A 16,568-nucleotide genomic window follows, 5' to 3' on the forward strand; every position below is an offset into this window, starting at 1 on the left:
GTGACATTTTTCTGTTCCTTGAGGAAGCTAAAAAGAGCTCCTTGATAGCTACTTCTAACAACAATACTTAGCAAAATCCACAACATCAGCAAGAATCTAGCAAAGTTTCGTCCTGGAGTTTCTGCAACAGATCCCCCTAGAAAAACGTTGATTGTGTTGATGTAGGGATAGTTGTTCCTCTGACCGAAGATAAAGGCTCTCCTTCGTGGTTTTATAAATTTAGCTATTGCTACAACAATAGCCGAGATTATGAAAATTGCAGAAAGAAAGCTCCAGATTATGTAGCGCATCGGCAAGAATAGTTTCTCCATGTTAGAATGTGCTCTTCCCGGTGGAATTAATAGTGCTAGCGGTGTTGCGTGGTAAGGAATGCTACTTGAGAAATATCCGTAATGAGAGAATGACGCGGCGAAGGATCCTAGACTGAAATTAGTCTCACCCCTCAGAAGCTGAAATAAGTTCCTTATTAGGCCTGGAAATGGTAAACTTAAAAAAAAAAAGAGATACCATTCGGCTCATTCCAGTTGAATTGTCCCCTTCTACCTTGCCCCAGCGTTCGTCGGAAGTTTTCAGGATCAGCGAAAAATTTAGACGTTGCGACATAACACTGGTTAGAATCCCCTCGAATCCACTAAAGTGATATCTGTCATGACCTAAAGGTATTATTATCATGTAAGGTTCAAATTGAAAGGTGCCCATTGTTAAGTTACACCCATGAAAATTGTTGACTTTCTTTGGAAAAATTGTAAGATTCTTCCGAAAGGTTTCTTGTTCGAAAACTCCAGTGATAACAGGTTTAACTTGACCGCAGTGGGTAGGACTGTAGGGGAAGTAGGTGAGCATATATGCCCTTTTAGCATTGTAAGGATCATACGTTACGATGTTTACGTTGATTATATACATGTTCCAACAGTCATGGAGGATCTTTCCAACAACATCTGTGTAGTTCCTCTCGATGTTCGTCAGAACTACCGTGTAGTATCCGGTAAAATCGAATGATTCCTTTGAAACCCCATCTATAATTTTCCTGAAGAAAAACGTCCTTTAAGGCTCAACTGATTTTGGTAAAATGAGGCAAACTACCTGAATGATTCGTAAGAGTCCACAACAAAAACATTGTAAAATCGAGTAAAGACGGGTACATGAGCCTCATACCCTTCAAGACGCACAGGTATTTGATCCTCAACATGATATAAAACTTCATTTATAATTCCTGATTGTTCAATATAATTTTCATGATTACTTGCAGCTCTTGTAATTGTTATTTGACGCGAATTAACACTGTAGAAATCAACAATAATAAATTCCAATAACTTCGATAGAGAATTTTCAAATGTTGGTATTGTAAAATTATATTTATTGTCACTGGTGGAACAGGTTTTAACTTTATAATAAACTGCCAAAATTATAATTAAATACTTATAACTCTTCATATTGATAAGAATAAGGAATTATGCTTAAAATATATCAGCTTTACTTCAAAGTCGTTGTAGTTATGCATAAATAAACATGTTAAATCTCTGTATAAAGGTATCGTGAATTTTTTTTATCAGATCCAACAACGGTAATTAAGGGTGGCATATATTATTTTAACAGGATTTTTTTTAATGAAAGTGATGCATTGATTTCACACAGGTATTTTTAAATTACTAACTGCGTAAAACATGGATGTGTCTTTATATAATGTTTCTCTACAAGCTTCACATTGTCACGAAAACTTTTTTTTTGTAATGGGTTTTTAAAAATCTTATTATTTTCAACAAAGACTCATATGAGTCATAATTTTATGTTCCATTTTGACTTACGCCCTATGAAAAAGATCTCGACTGAAGTATACGACTTAAATTAAAATTTCAACACTTTATACAAACTCTGTTGTAAATTCAACATTTTTGATTAAATAACACTATGCAACACGGTTTTGTTAACGGAGATCTCACATGGTACGTTTGATAGAGTCAAGTCCCCTGATTAAGAATCTGGTCTTGGTTTTGCTCCTATACGTAACAATTTTTTTTATTAATACTTTTATATTTTTTCTGCTTTGCCTTACATTATCCGTTATATCTCAGGTTCTAGTGAACGGAACTTGAAAAGTGTGGATGCGTTGGAAAGCTCATTAGTCGAGCTTCAATTTTGATAATTACAAAAAACCTTGTAAAACCACTCCTTCGGGGTGTAAAATTGAAGTTTCTCTAAAAATTACCAAAAAAATGGTCCTAAAGTGAGGTTTTAAAAATTTGTATAAAATAAACTAAACAAAATATTAAAAATCCAATGATACCAGGTGATAGGCCACACTTAGAACTACAATTTTGTTCATCTGAAACATCGCGCTCCGATCACTCTAAATGCCTCATTTGTTGGTTTTTGTCATTTTCCAAAAATATGAAGTACATATTTTAAAGCAAATTTCCTAAAGATTTCTGAGAAAACATCTTTTAAAACTTGTGTGAAACATACATAACTGTTGAGATCCTTCTTTAATTCGTTCGGGGGACCATTAACATGATTTTCTTTAACATCCCCAATCAACATTCAGCCACGTGAAGAAACCCCTAAACTCCTTTTGGAATGCTTTTTTTATGATTGGTAGAAAACGCATCAGCAAATATTTCGTAAATGCATTTCAATGACTTTAGATCATACTTTCATTTAAAATTAACCTCTACTAGAAATAGTATTAGATGGATGGATGGAAATAAATAAAGACAAAAATTGAATACTTAAAGGAAAATTGAGAGCTTTTTAATGAGGGTTGATTGGAAATGTAAATGAAAATCATGTTAATGGTCCCCCGAACGAATTAAAGAAGGATCTCAACAGTTATGTATGTTTCACACAAGTTTTAAAAGATGTTTTCTCAGTAATCTTTAGGAAATTTGCTTTAAAATATGTACTTCATATTTTTGGAAAATGACAAAAACCAACAAATGAGGCATTTAGAGTGATCGGAGCGCGATGTCTCAGATGAACAAAATTGTAGTTCTAAGTGTGGCCTATCACCTGGTATTATTGGATTTTTAATATTTTGTTTAGTTTATTTTATACAAATTTTTAAAACCTCACTTTAGGACCATTTTTTTTGGTAATTTTTAGAGAAACTTCAATTTTACACCCCGAAGGAGTGGTTTTACAAGGTTTTTTGTAATTATCAAAATTGAAGCTCGACTAATGAGCTTTCCAACGCACCCACACTTTTCAAGTTCCGTTCACTAGAACCTGAGATATAATGGATAATGTAAGGCAAAGCAGAAAAAATATAAAAGTATTAATAAAAAAAAATTGTTACGTATAGGAGCAAAACCAAGACCAGATTCTTAAACAGGGGACTTGACTCTATCAAACGTACCATGTGAGATCTCCGTTAACAAAAAAAGTTATGAATTTGTTGCATAGTGTAACACAAAGTTCCCCTTTATAATAGCGCGAAAAGCTATAAATAACGTTGTTACTTTTTTTGGTTTGTTTTGCAATGATTTTACTTGTAAATTCACACAAATATATAATTTTTGTGCACTGCTACACATTAACACATATGTGTAATTTCTGCACATTTCACCTAAGCTCAAAATGATTTTGGACAAAATGTAAAGTAATATGTAAACAAATATGTACTCTCTCCCTAATTTTGCAGTCTGATTACACAATTTACCTATATTTTATATTACACATTTTTATAACTTTACAAAAAATTATTGTGATAAAGGATCAATTCAACAATTATTATTATTGTAGTTTTTTAATTGTGTATAAAAGTACACAAAAAGTTACAAAGAATGCACCGCAGGAAAATGTGTAATCTAAAAATGTGCAATGTGGTACACTATCTATAAAAATAAGGCGACAAAATTAGCAAATGATTTCACAATAGTATACATTTTATTACATATTTTACGCACAATCACAGAGATTTTAAACAGAATGTGTAAAAATTACACAAATGTGTAGAACTACACAAGAATTACATATTTATCTGAATCATCCAAATTAAGCGAGGTAAACAAGGTAATGCTTTTCTATGTTTTCTAATTTATTGTCACGTGAGTAAAGTTTCGATAAAATTGTGTATTTTCTGGATATTTTAAATTACACATTTTTGCTGAAAATGAGATTTGATTTTTTTTGTAAAATTTTACACACTTTGCAATTCAAATTTTATTTTTTATACTGTGTGATTAATTTAAAAAGTTACATAAAGCACGTAGAACACGTGATTTTCGGGAAAGAACTTCTAAAAGGAAAACCATGAAGCTGAATACTAGCAAAATGACATAGGCCATAAAAATTCCACTCAATTGATCAAATGTTAAAGCTTGAGGTATGGATTTATCTGGTGTATCTTTGAGATACTGTTTATTATAGAACACTGATAACCAGCGATTGATGAGGCCACTTTCAACATATCTCCAGAGTTCCTTGTCAAAAGGTTTTGTCAGATAAGAGTATTTTCTCAAGTAGATACAGATGTAGAGTAGAACTATTTGTTCCTTGCTCCTCCGGAAGCGGATGTTGTGACTGTGGTACTTTTCATTCAAGTACGCTATGTTGAAAGCCGATGCCACGACAGCTCCCTTAAATCCTGGAGTAGTACTTTTCATTTTGTAGTCCTCCAATTCTCTCACTGATATATTTCTAAACACGGATAAGTAAACATCATTTGAAGAGAAGTATTTTCGTATAGCTTCAGAACCGTAAATTTTAAATCCTTCCTTTATCATTTTTGGAAAGGTATCTGCAATCGATGCATTCCTATGATCTTTAAGGAAGTTGAATAGGGATCCTTGATAGCTAGACCTAATAACTAGACTCGATAGAATCCACAACATGAGCAAAAACCGGGCAAAATTTCTCATCGGAGTGATAGGTACGACTCCTCCTAGAAAAACGTTGATGGTGTTGATGTACGGAAAGTAGTTCTTCCTACCAAAGATGAATGCCCTCCTATGCGGTCTTATAAACTTGGATATGGACACAACAACTGCTGATATGATAAATATAGTTGAAATACAACTCCAAATTATATACTTCATTGGTAAGAAAAGCTTTTCCATGTGTGTATAGGCCCTTCCAGGTGGAACAAGAAGGGTTAAGGGAGTTCCGTAGTATGAAATGGTATTTGTGAATGATCCATTATGAGAAAATGTTGCTGCGAATGATCCAATTGTAAAATTAACTTCCCCTTTTAAGAGCTGTAAGAAAAAGCAATGGTATTTGTAATTTTGTATGAAGTTTTTGAAAAAAATATTTACAAATACGGTTAGGGTTAAAGGGTCCCCCTATGAATTGAGGAGTCTCAGTCAAAATTTCGAAAGCTAGAGAAACCCGAACGCCAAAATCCCGAAAAGCCATAATTTCGAAAATAAGAGTTCCTAATGAAGATAAAATCCTAAAAGTGACAATATGGAGAAGCCTAAATCCCAAAAACCCAAATCCCGAATTGGCCGTAATCCGGAAAAAACTAAATCCCTAATCGTCTGAATTTCGAATAAGTAAAAACTCGTATAGGTTATATACCGAATAGTCTAATTCCGAATTGGGATAAAATCCCGAAGGGGACAAGATCCTGAAAAGCCAAAATCCAGAATATACCAAAATCACGGAAAGCCAAAATCCCGAAAAGTTCAAAATTCCGAAAATGAAGAATCATGAATGATATAAAAATCCTTAAAGACAAAATCTCGAATAAGCCAAATTTTGAATGATCTTAATCCAGAACGGGCCAAAATCTTGAATGGTTTAAATTCCGATAAACCAAAATCACGAATGATTTAAATCCCGAAAAGCGAAAAACCCGTATGGACCAAAATCCCGGAACTGCTAAAATAATGAATTGGCCAAATTCCAAATGATTTAAATCCCGAAACGCCAAAATCTCGAATGGGGCTAAATCCAGATTAAGCCAAAATATACCGAATGATCCAAAATCCCAGAAAACCAACATTCCAAATTGGCCAAAATCCCGAATTGGCCAAAATTCTTACCAAAAAACAAAAAAAAAGAAACTAATAGTTCCAAATGAAAACAAAATCCCAAAAGTGGAATATTCGGAATGGGTATAAATTCCGAGATGTCAAAATGTCGAATTGGCTTAAATATCGAAAAGCCGAAAATCTCAAAATTGTCGAAATCCCGAATGCTGAGAATCTTGAATGGGTCGTAATTCCGAACGGTCAAACTCTGGAATAGGCCAGAATCTCAAACAGCCGAAATATTGAAAGCACGAATAAATCAAAATCCCAATTGGGTTAAAATCCCGAATAGACCAAAGTTCCGAAAAGCCAAAATCTTAAATGAGTCAAAATCCTGAATGGGTCGAAATGCGGACATTATTAATTATAATTATCAATTATTAGAGAAATTATTAGTTTTGCTCACTGGGTTACAGGAATATTTTTTATGGTGGCATATTCATAAATTTGGCTTTAAAGGATTTTGACCCATTTAGGATTTTTGGTTTTAAGAATTTTGGCTATCATCGAAATAATGGTATTGCAATTACTATTAAGGTTCTATAAGCAATTTAACTTACCAGTCTACTTAATCCCGTTGAATTTTCCCCATTCACGACGCCCCAACGATCGACGGAGGTCTTTAAAATCAAAGAAAAGTTGAGACGTTGCCCAAGGACTCTTGTAATAATCCCTTCGAATCCATCGTAGTAGTAACTACCATTTCCTTGATACTTGAGGATCATAAACGGTGGATATTCAATGGTACCTACAGTAATGTTGCATCGGTGAAAGTTACTGACTTTGTTCGAAAAGAGTTTTGAATACATCTCTAATGTTTCATTCTCAAAAACGCCGTTGATGACAGGTTTAACATGATTACAGTGCTCAGTAGTGTAAGGGAAGTAAGTGAACACAAAGGCCTTTTCTATGTTCGAAGGATCGAATGTTATTACGTTCGCATTGATGATATACGACCGATAACAATCTTTAAGGATTTTGTACACTTCTTCTCTGTAGTTCTCTAGAACACTCGTCAGAATTATTGTGTAATACCCAGTGAAGTCAAAGGCGTCTTTGCCACCACCGTTAAGTATTTTTCTGCAAATGTAACATCAATTAATCTTAAAACTAAAATTCTTAAACGTAGAATACTACCGAAAAGATTCGTAGGAATCTACTACAAGTACGTTAAAATATCTTCTAAAGGTATGCTCTCTACTATCGTATGATTGCAACCGGATCAGTATAAGACCTTTGACATCGTAGAGAATCTCATTGATAATTCCCGACTGCAGTATTTCATTTTCATGATTATCAGCTACTCGTACAATAGTTAACTGAGGTGATTCAATACTATAGAAAGTTTTAATAATGGTTGCCATGGCTTTAGACAGAGGATTACCAAATTTCACTTTGGGAATTTTGTAACTTTTTTCAGTATTCTTTTCACAAACTCCCAAATTCACAAGAAGCAATGAAATTACTATTAAATTGAACTTTTTCATTTTTGAAATACTGCTAGATATAAAATCCAAGTTACGTTAAAGTCTTGAATGTTATGAATAAATAAACAACATGAGCTAACCTTTATAGAGACATCGCTAAAAGGTTTATCTGATCCCATTAGACTGCAATTAATGGGCACATATCTAGTATTAAAGATTTTTTTACACGCAAAGTTTTATTGTAGCTTCAGTTAAAGTAATGCACTATTCCTATCAATCACTACACTAAGTACATCACGGAAAATTATTTACAGGGATTTAAGTAACATGAAAATATCAATTTAGGGTAAGATGGGGTAATTCGGAATCGTCTATTTTGGAATTGTAAGATTTTCTCACTATTTTGGAAGTTCAAAGAGAAAAGAAAATCATGAAGAGGCTTTACATTCGAGAGTACTTTTTCATTGCTTTTTTTCGTTTTTCCATCTAAAACTGTTGAGAATTCCCAAAGGTCCAAATTAGACATGGTTCCAAATTGACATATTTTACCCTATCTGCTTCTATTTTTGTTTCCTGAAATTAATTGCTGTCTACATGCTTATGCCTTTCTAATGGAGCATTTACAGGAAATCGATTTACAAAACATTGACTATTTTAAGAAACAATTCTGAATTCTGAAATAAAAGCTGTTTTAAAATCTTTTTAGATAAAGTTTTAATAATTTTATTCATACAAAAATTATTTAGTATCACTCTTCGTATGTATTTCGCATTAATCATCTATTTTCTAATTAAAATTAATTTGAAAATTGTCTTAATAATCTCAAAATACTTTTCTAAAAATCACATTGAAATATTTCAATTGAATTTCTGATTAAAACTAATCCCAGGTACAAATCCGCTTGGAACCGTTTAATACTTGTAAAACTTTCACAAACTAACTCCTAACGACTATAGTAAGCAATCGCATTTCTCCCACGTGAAGCTTTTGATCGTGAGCGGAGCGGACCAGGGCCACGGTCTGGTAGGTCTATTATAGCTTTCCTTTCAACTTTGGCGGAATTCTTCGGTCACAGAACACATCGGTGAACCGATACGCTGTGTGCAATATCTGCAGTCACAAGACCATCATGAGATAGGACATTACCGAGGTATCTAAAGTTCTTGGTTCTTGGTTCTAGGCAGGCCATCTCCATCCATAGATACATTGAGAGAAATCCGAAAAAGTTAAAATTACATTCCGGAAATGTTAATTTTACCCTGCAGTTGATCCGAAATCGGTGTAAATATTATGCTTTTTAGGTTATTAAGGGTTTAAGTTACCCTTTTTCGTGTTATTTTCATCCTTAAAAAGGTGTAAAATTAACAATAAAAGTAAATTAACATTTTACACCTAAAAAGTGTTAAAGTTCCGAGGAAAAAAAGTTAATTGCATCCCCGTTCTTTTCTCAGTGTAGAGATCGTTTGTCTTCGTTGCATCCGTTGAAATTGATGTGCATATACTCAGCTTTCTAGCGAGTAATTTTGATGCCATCATTCTCGAATGCCTCATTCCAGAGATTTAGTCTGCATTCCAAGAGATCCCTGGTTTTGTCCACCAGCACCATATTGTCTGTGTAGAGCAGAGTCCATGGCGTCTTGGTCTGGTTTGAGGAGGTTAGACAATCCATGATTACATTGAAGAGTAGTGGACTCTTCTGATCATCATAGTGCCTAACCCTGATGAATCCGAACAGGCACACCAAACCATTCTCTAATTCCACTCAAGCTACGTACTTGGGTCATGAGGGTCGTGACATCGCATGATACATATCCCGTAATACAATTATGTAGCCTTCTGCTACCCCCCCCTCTTCATCGAAGAGGTTCCTAGATAAGCCTTCTTCGGACACTGAGAGATTTTCCCAAATCAATGAAGACGATATGTAAATCTTCCTTACAAGGAGATCTTTTAGGCGATATACAAAAATGTGTTTGAAGTAATTTTTATTTTGTGATTCCAAACAAAATTGAACCTATTCCAAGAGGTTTTGAACCAGGTAATAATCCTGCTGAAAACCGAATCTTCCTGTTATCGTAATTTATATCTAAATCTAAATCGATAAACATGAAGATAAATGACTTAAGAATAAAAACTTTACAATATAGATATCGCAAGGATGATGCTTTACCCAATAAATACAACCAGGGGCCTCTCGACATTTCATTTTTCCATACGTTTTTGCTTACAGGTACTGAAGATTATTGGCAAGTTTTTTCCTAAATAGAATTGACTTATCAGTCTGATATATTTCGAAATCGTGCATTAAAAACTATCTAAAAATACATATTTCATTATGTTCGCCAAAATTATACAAGAACTACGAGCAAATTTGTTTACAAGGAAAAATGAAACATAGCTTCACTTTTTATTAGGCTTGATGGGCCCCTGATTCAACCGTTAAATGCTTTTTCGGCCAAACAATATTAATAATATTTATTTACTAAAGAATAGAATCATTATACGAATTTGGAACTCGTGTAGTAATTTTTACTTGTGTAAGTTCTTGTTATTACAGATCAAATAAATTATTCTACGATCAAATTAAAAAAAATACTGACAAAACTATTATACTTGAAATTAAGCAATTATTTTACAAACATATAAACGTTTCAGTACTGGATTTTAAATGTGTAGATATATAACAAGAAATCAAGAGAGGAATTAGTTGTAGTGTATGGAGTAAATCATACATTTAATATACACAGTGTACCGATTGATTGAAAAATACTGAATAGCAAATACTGTATTATATTTTGCACTGATTTTGGAAAAATAAAGTAGTTATGTTGGAGAAGTCAACCAATGCGTTTCACTGAAAGCGATGGATACGATATAGTAGCTTCCGTATTTATTGAATACCCATATTAACTTCTAATAAAAATTTTAGTACAGCAGAAAATTGGAGAAGATACCAAGTTCCTCTTGATCTATATTTTATGCTTTAAAATGGGACAATTCAGTACTCGATATCACCTTCAACTAGTCGACAAAATTAAATAACAATAAAAATGAGGAAATCAAGAAAAGTTATCCTATAAACTTTTTGATATATTTAATTAGGTGGAAAACTCTTCGAAAATTTTTAGTACAGATCTGTACTAAAATTCAAAGATATTTTAGCGATCACTGTACTTCATTTTGTAGAATAAATGACCCCAAAATTTGGCATAAAGAGTATTTTCAGAATATCACCCCGCTATTAAAATGGCTTCACTATAATATTCCGTGGAAAAATATATGCCTGCCTTAATCCAATTTTGTTGTGAAAGCATTTCCATCAGCCAAAGGTAATTGATTGTAAACTATTTGTAGGAACTTCCACACCAATTCGTCACATTTCCCTGCGATCTCTTCTGCCGAACACTGAGCAATTCATGACGTACGAAGGATCAACAACGCATCCTGGCTGCTGGGAGAGCACTGTGTGGATTATTCTAAATAAGCCAATTTACATAACAAAGCAAGAGGTAAAGACTTTTTCTAAGGACCCCATCTCGTCTCGGAATCCAAGACGGTTGGAGTCAATTGGTGTAATGGAAGGAAAATTGACTCTTCTTGAAAATATTCAATCCACTTTTTTTTTTAAACTTTTTCTTCCAAGTTATACGCTCTCAGGCGACTCATGCAGGGTTCAGAGCACACACCAAAGGCTCCATTGGGAAATAATGCAAGACCACTGCAGCCTCTGCATCATCGCACTGTGAGAACCAACATAGACTTCCAACATAGTTCTAAGGTGAGCCAAAGAGTCCCATTTTATTGTTCTCCACCAACCATTTGAGTCAATTAATTTTTAAGTGACTCTCCACTAAATTACATTTTCTCATTCAATTCAACCCTACCACAAAAAAATAACATATTTTCTTCTTTCCCATGCTACAATTTTCATGTATTTTTCAACCACTGCAACTAACATTTACAAATGATTCACGACCCCAAGCAGCAGATTCAAAATCAAAATTGTCCTACAATGCAAAGGGAAATGTACTACAGAGGTGAGTTTGGAGTGACTAAAAAAAACAATTTAATTAATTTCTTCCTTATGAGAGGTATCTCTGTGTTTGTGCTTCCACTAAATCCCACTTCAATTGATCCAATTAATCTCACTGATGATTCTCAGCCCTTCACAATATCCAATCCCGTCTAGAGCTTAGTGCTTTCAAGGGGTGAATAACACTTAAGGGCTAATATTTTTCAATTTATTATATATCAGTGTTTAAATAATGTAAATTCTGTTGTAGGATTATTAAATTGAATGTATTCTGGTGGTATTCCACTGAAAAAAAAAATAGAAGCCAAAATATTTCTCCTTAACATTTTTTTTAGTACTTCACTGTTCTCAAGTGCTTCTGCATTATCGACTTTTTTGTGGTAATTCCTGTTAAGATTGTTTTCCCAGTCCTTCTCGTGTTTTAAAACCATCGAACAATTGTGACAGAAACCAACACAAAGGAAAGTCGATTACACAGAGGCTAATGAGATCAGTCATGTACTAAAAAAAAGTTTAGAAGAAAAATTTCCCTTTTTCAATTTCCATTCAAAAAGCAGTATTATTTTATTTATTTATTTTTTTTAACTCGAGTGAGAATAGGCTTTCACTTAATAAGTGTGCGAGAATGAAATGCTTAATAAAATTGATAAAGAATACTTTAATAATGAAAAGCCTTACCTGTTCTTAAAAAGAAGATTGATTATAATTTAAAACACGGATTATGACCTATGTTTGGATTTATTCACTTCTTATTTCATTCAACGGCGACGTTTCGGATAGGCAAATGCAGATTTGACTATTATGGTGTTCATGTGTTCTGAATTTTGTAAAGTGGTAGTATCAGAAATCCCTTCACTGAGAGAAATCCGAAAAAGTTAAAATAACATACCGGAAATGTTTATTTTATCCTTCAGTATTGATCCGAAATCGGTGTAAATATTATGCTTTTTAGGTGTATCAGGCGTTAAAGTTACCTTTTTCATGCTAATTTCACCCTTAAAAAGGTGTAAAATTAACATTAAAAAATGTTGATATATTTTTATACCTAAAAAGTGTTAAAGTTATGAGGAAAAAAAGTTAATCGCATCCCCGTTTTTTTCTCAGTGTTGTGACCCGATTTATCCCAATTATCTCCATACCTGAAGAAGGAGACAACCATCTTCGAAACTAGACCCCGGCGAGTGGCCTTCAAAGTTGAAGCCAATTTCTTACTTTCACATACAAATGCATATAGTAATTTTTCTGCACACGTGACAGTTGCACGATATATGTCAAAATTGAGGTGAGTCTTGTGTACAAGACTCTGAGCCTTGTAAAGAGAGATAAATATACTATATATCTGTCTAAATGCGGTCTTGTTCTGAGAAGTGTAAGCTGAGTTTCTGATCAATTTGTAAGTTGGCTTCAAACAGCTCCATATAAAAAACACTTCGTCGCGCGCTAGCTCCGAAACAGGGGCATGACATTTCCTATGTTTCCCATATGTTTCTAGCGCGCCAAAAAACTTTTGAGTTTATTAGCTGTTTTCTATCATTGTAGAATGAATTAGCAAAAAATTCTAATACAGAATAAAAGCTAATTTAATAATGAAGAGGCAACCGAAAACCCCAAATTGGCAACCTACGTAGTTTTGAAAATATCTCGTGAAATGTGTACAAAACAGGAAAATATTTACACTAAAACTGGTCGCATTTTTCTCCGAAACGTCGTCGTCGTATGAAGTAAGAAGTGAATAAATCCAAACATAGGTCATAATCCGTGTTTTAAATCATGACCAAGTGGAACTAATTGACCGTACCATTCCAATTTAAAAAGAGCTTTTTATTATCACTAACTCCATTTCAGAACTGGAAACATATTCTTATTCTTATATAAAACTTAAGATTAATCTGAAATGAAGAGTAGACATAATTTTGTACACTTTTTTTTTGCTTCGTGGAAAAGCAAGTAATGTTTTTGCATGAAGTTATACAAGGAAAGTTTGATATCAAGTCGTTTTTGATAGCATTTTCCTTTTTTTCTTTCCTGATTTGAATTCTGAATGGAAAATTCTTTTCTTAGATAGTTACATTATGTAGACAAATCGTTTAATAGTTTAATGCAAGGAATTTAAATGCAGAAAATGTTGAGACGTGTGTTTGGTATCGTCTCTGCATACCCTCTTAAAAGATTTTTCTTCCTTTTAACATTTATAATCCATTGATCTATAAGAAACAAATTCTAAAATGCGAACATTCTATTTCTAGTTATTTGAATTAAATCTCTAAATTCTCCAACCTCCAAAAATTCAATTGTGATTTATATTTTCAAGGTAAAGAATTGTATCAAGCAAACTGTTCCAGATGGAGGAAGTGAATAGAATTGCTTACCCGCAATAAGCTTCTATTAGTTTATTTTTAGATTTAAAGAATAATAATCAATATGATTTTGCAGTTGATATTACATTTTCTTAATAAATTTTTTTAGTACAGATCTGTACTAAATGAAACAAAAATTGAATACCGAATTATTTTAAGTTAATCTCCAATTTTTTTTAATATGTAGCTCAGTAATAGGTTTTAAAAGTTGTACTTAAGAATACAGATACGAGTAACATTAGTAAAATCATAAAAGTTATTCACCCCCTGATTATTTTTCTCGATATTTTTCTGAGTACCATGTGAAGTGTGTGAGTGTGATGTATACCTTATGGATAGATTGTAATAATATTTTGCCACAATAGCAAACAAATGGACAGCCGAGATAACACTCCGAGGGCGGGAACGTGGTTTTTCCGAGTCAATCTTTCACACCCTTCACTAGAACTCATCCCAAATGAGGTGGTATTAGCCTCAAGAGTCATCGAAGACATTGATGGAGTTCATTAAATCAATAAACAACAATTAAAAGTAATAATTTAAGCCGATGGAAATATTAAAACTCCAGAGATATTGGCGTGAAAGAGACAAAATTGAATATATAAAATAGCTCTTATTCTTTATATACCATTAAAAGTAGTTTATATACCAATTTAATGGAGTGGAAAATGAACACAACTCAAATGAGAAAATTAATCTTTGAACAACTTTATAAATAAAAGATGACGAAGGAGGATCCACAAGAAGTAAAAACTTGTTAGGAAAAACTATTAGAGAGAAAAGAAACTACTGAAAATAAACAGATAATGGGTGGACAATAAATTTATTCTCTATATTTATTAAATTGAAAAGATGGTGGAAAACTATCATATACTAAAAACAGGCATAACATGAAAGTCCTATTCTCAAAATTAACCGACAATTCCTTAGGTAAACTGTCCCTTCAGCATTTTATAAGATAAAATTTAATGGATCAATATTTACCACAATAAAACTTTCTAAAAACAAGAAGACTTTAAGAATATTTTTTTGAGATATTTAAATATTTTTTTTCCTTAATAATAATTCATAAAAAAAAGAATCAAACTGAAAATTTCCGAGATAAATAAGATACGTAATAGGAAATTCAAATATTCCTCCTTGGTCCACCCACTGAGTTTTCCATGTGAAACTAAAATGAAAATTGTTTGGATTTATTGAAAAACACTGTAGGAAAATAATATAAATTTCCCAGAAGGATGAATTTCATTTCAAATAAATACATCTCTCAATTTCTCATTTATTTTCCCAAGCCCGTATTGCGAATATTGACTAGAGAAATTCCGATATTTGTAAATAAGGAAAAAAAATATCCAAACTATATATAAATAGTCGAGAAAAAGTGCTTCGATACAATAAAAAAGAAAAAAGTCAAAATAGAAGAAAAAGACATTTCTGACATGACATTAATCAATTGAGAGTGAACTAAGAAAAGTCTGTGCTGTATAAATAAATGACACAATTACCTAAATAGTAATTAAATTTAAAGAAAAAAAATAATAAATAATGTATATGACCCTGTAAAATGTTAACTAAAGCAGAAGGAACATGTGAGAATTTTTGTAGCCAAAATTAAAAATCATTTTTGGGATATGTTGAAAATTTTAAAATCTAAAAGCTCCACAAAAGAAATCACAAGGAGCTCCCTTGCATGAAAGCCCAAAATATTGTTTTGCAAAAGATATATTATGGAAATTATGGAAATATTGTAATTTATAGTTAGTTCTATTATTTCTCAGAAGTAATGAAAAAAATTAGTGAACAATGAGAAACAGAGGAATAAAATGAATTTTTGCAGAAGATTCTGTTTCTTTACTAATTGATTTGGTGAAGGGTTTTCCAAATGCAGAGACAACTTACTGATCAATTGATTGGATTTTGTGGGAAAAGTTTGGAAATGTGAAAGCTCTATTTGTCAATCAATGTGTCTGTTAAAAGCGATTTAGATTACAAAGTTCTATACGTGACTATTTTAATTTAAATCAGAAGTGCTCTTTGGGAAGGGGTTTATTCGTTTTAGAAACCTTTTTTGTTAATTTAATCTTTACGAGTGAGGAGAACTCGCAAGGGGCCTTGCATAGAAGAGCAAGGAGAAAAGGACAGCCCAGAAAATGATGGAAGAAACTAGTCCGCAATGACCTTAAAAAGCTAGAAGTTCTGAAGGAAACTGGTGGAGAGTCGCCAGGACTAGAGCAGGTTAGTATGAAAGTCCTGGAGGGGAATTCTGTAATTTTCGTGGCATTGTCACGCATGAGTTCAAAACCTGACAATGCCAATCGAGCTTTTTTGTCATATCATATGAGTTCGAAAATGCAATTCACTGATTTTTTTAATGAAATGCCTTTACTTAGTGATATTATGCAAATACAGTCTGTCTTGGTTGATTTGTCTAACAACATTCATTGTCATTTTAAGTGCCAGAAATCTCAAATTATGTGACTTCTGACAATGTCACGGCTACAGAATCGCATTTTCAAAAAAGCTGTCCTAAGATTCAAACACAATTTGTCATATGGCATTGCCAGAGCGCTACAGAATCCCCCTCCTTGGTCTCTTAAACACATATTTTAGCCACCTGAGTAAGTAAATAAATGTAACTATTTTAATTTAATTCAGGATTGCTCTTCTGAAAGGATTTTATTCGTTATTAAAATCTCTTTGTTAATAAAAGAGCAGTAATATTGTATTTTATGGTTGTAATTAATTTGCTCTTTTTAATGATCGAACACTAAATTTATTA

General features: G+C 32.8%; 2 protein-coding genes across 4 annotated transcripts in view; one reads left to right on the plus strand and one right to left on the minus strand.

Annotated features, from left to right (window-relative positions):
* The window catches only part of LOC129807711 (carbonic anhydrase-related protein 10), a 196,858-nt gene extending 181,230 nt beyond the window's left edge, over window positions 1–15,628 (plus strand). For 2 of the 3 annotated variants that reach the window (XM_055857160.1, XM_055857161.1), the window contains 4 exons: window positions 10,754–10,908; window positions 11,043–11,177; window positions 11,382–11,436; window positions 14,155–15,628. In XM_055857160.1, coding sequence (XP_055713135.1) covers window positions 10,754–10,908; window positions 11,043–11,177; window positions 11,382–11,436; window positions 14,155–14,234 — 425 coding nt within the window. In that variant the 3' untranslated portion in view covers window positions 14,235–15,628. The remainder of the gene's footprint in view (window positions 1–10,753; window positions 10,909–11,042; window positions 11,178–11,381; window positions 11,437–14,154) is intronic. The other variant, XM_055857162.1, reaches the window with a different exon arrangement.
* On the minus strand, window positions 4,049–7,488 carry LOC129807709 (uncharacterized). The gene is made up of 3 exons (XM_055857158.1): window positions 7,110–7,488; window positions 6,533–7,052; window positions 4,049–5,192 (listed from the first exon to the last, which is right to left on the minus strand). The coding sequence occupies exons 1-3, from the start codon at window positions 7,457–7,459 to the stop codon at window positions 4,179–4,181; spliced, it is 1,884 nt and encodes a 627-aa protein (XP_055713133.1). The 5' UTR covers window positions 7,460–7,488; the 3' UTR covers window positions 4,049–4,178.
* Window positions 15,629–16,568: the final 940 nt, after the last annotated feature.

This window comes from Phlebotomus papatasi, chromosome 3 (genome assembly GCF_024763615.1).
Source record: "Phlebotomus papatasi isolate M1 chromosome 3, Ppap_2.1, whole genome shotgun sequence".
Lineage (NCBI taxonomy): Eukaryota > Metazoa > Arthropoda > Insecta > Diptera > Psychodidae > Phlebotomus > Phlebotomus papatasi.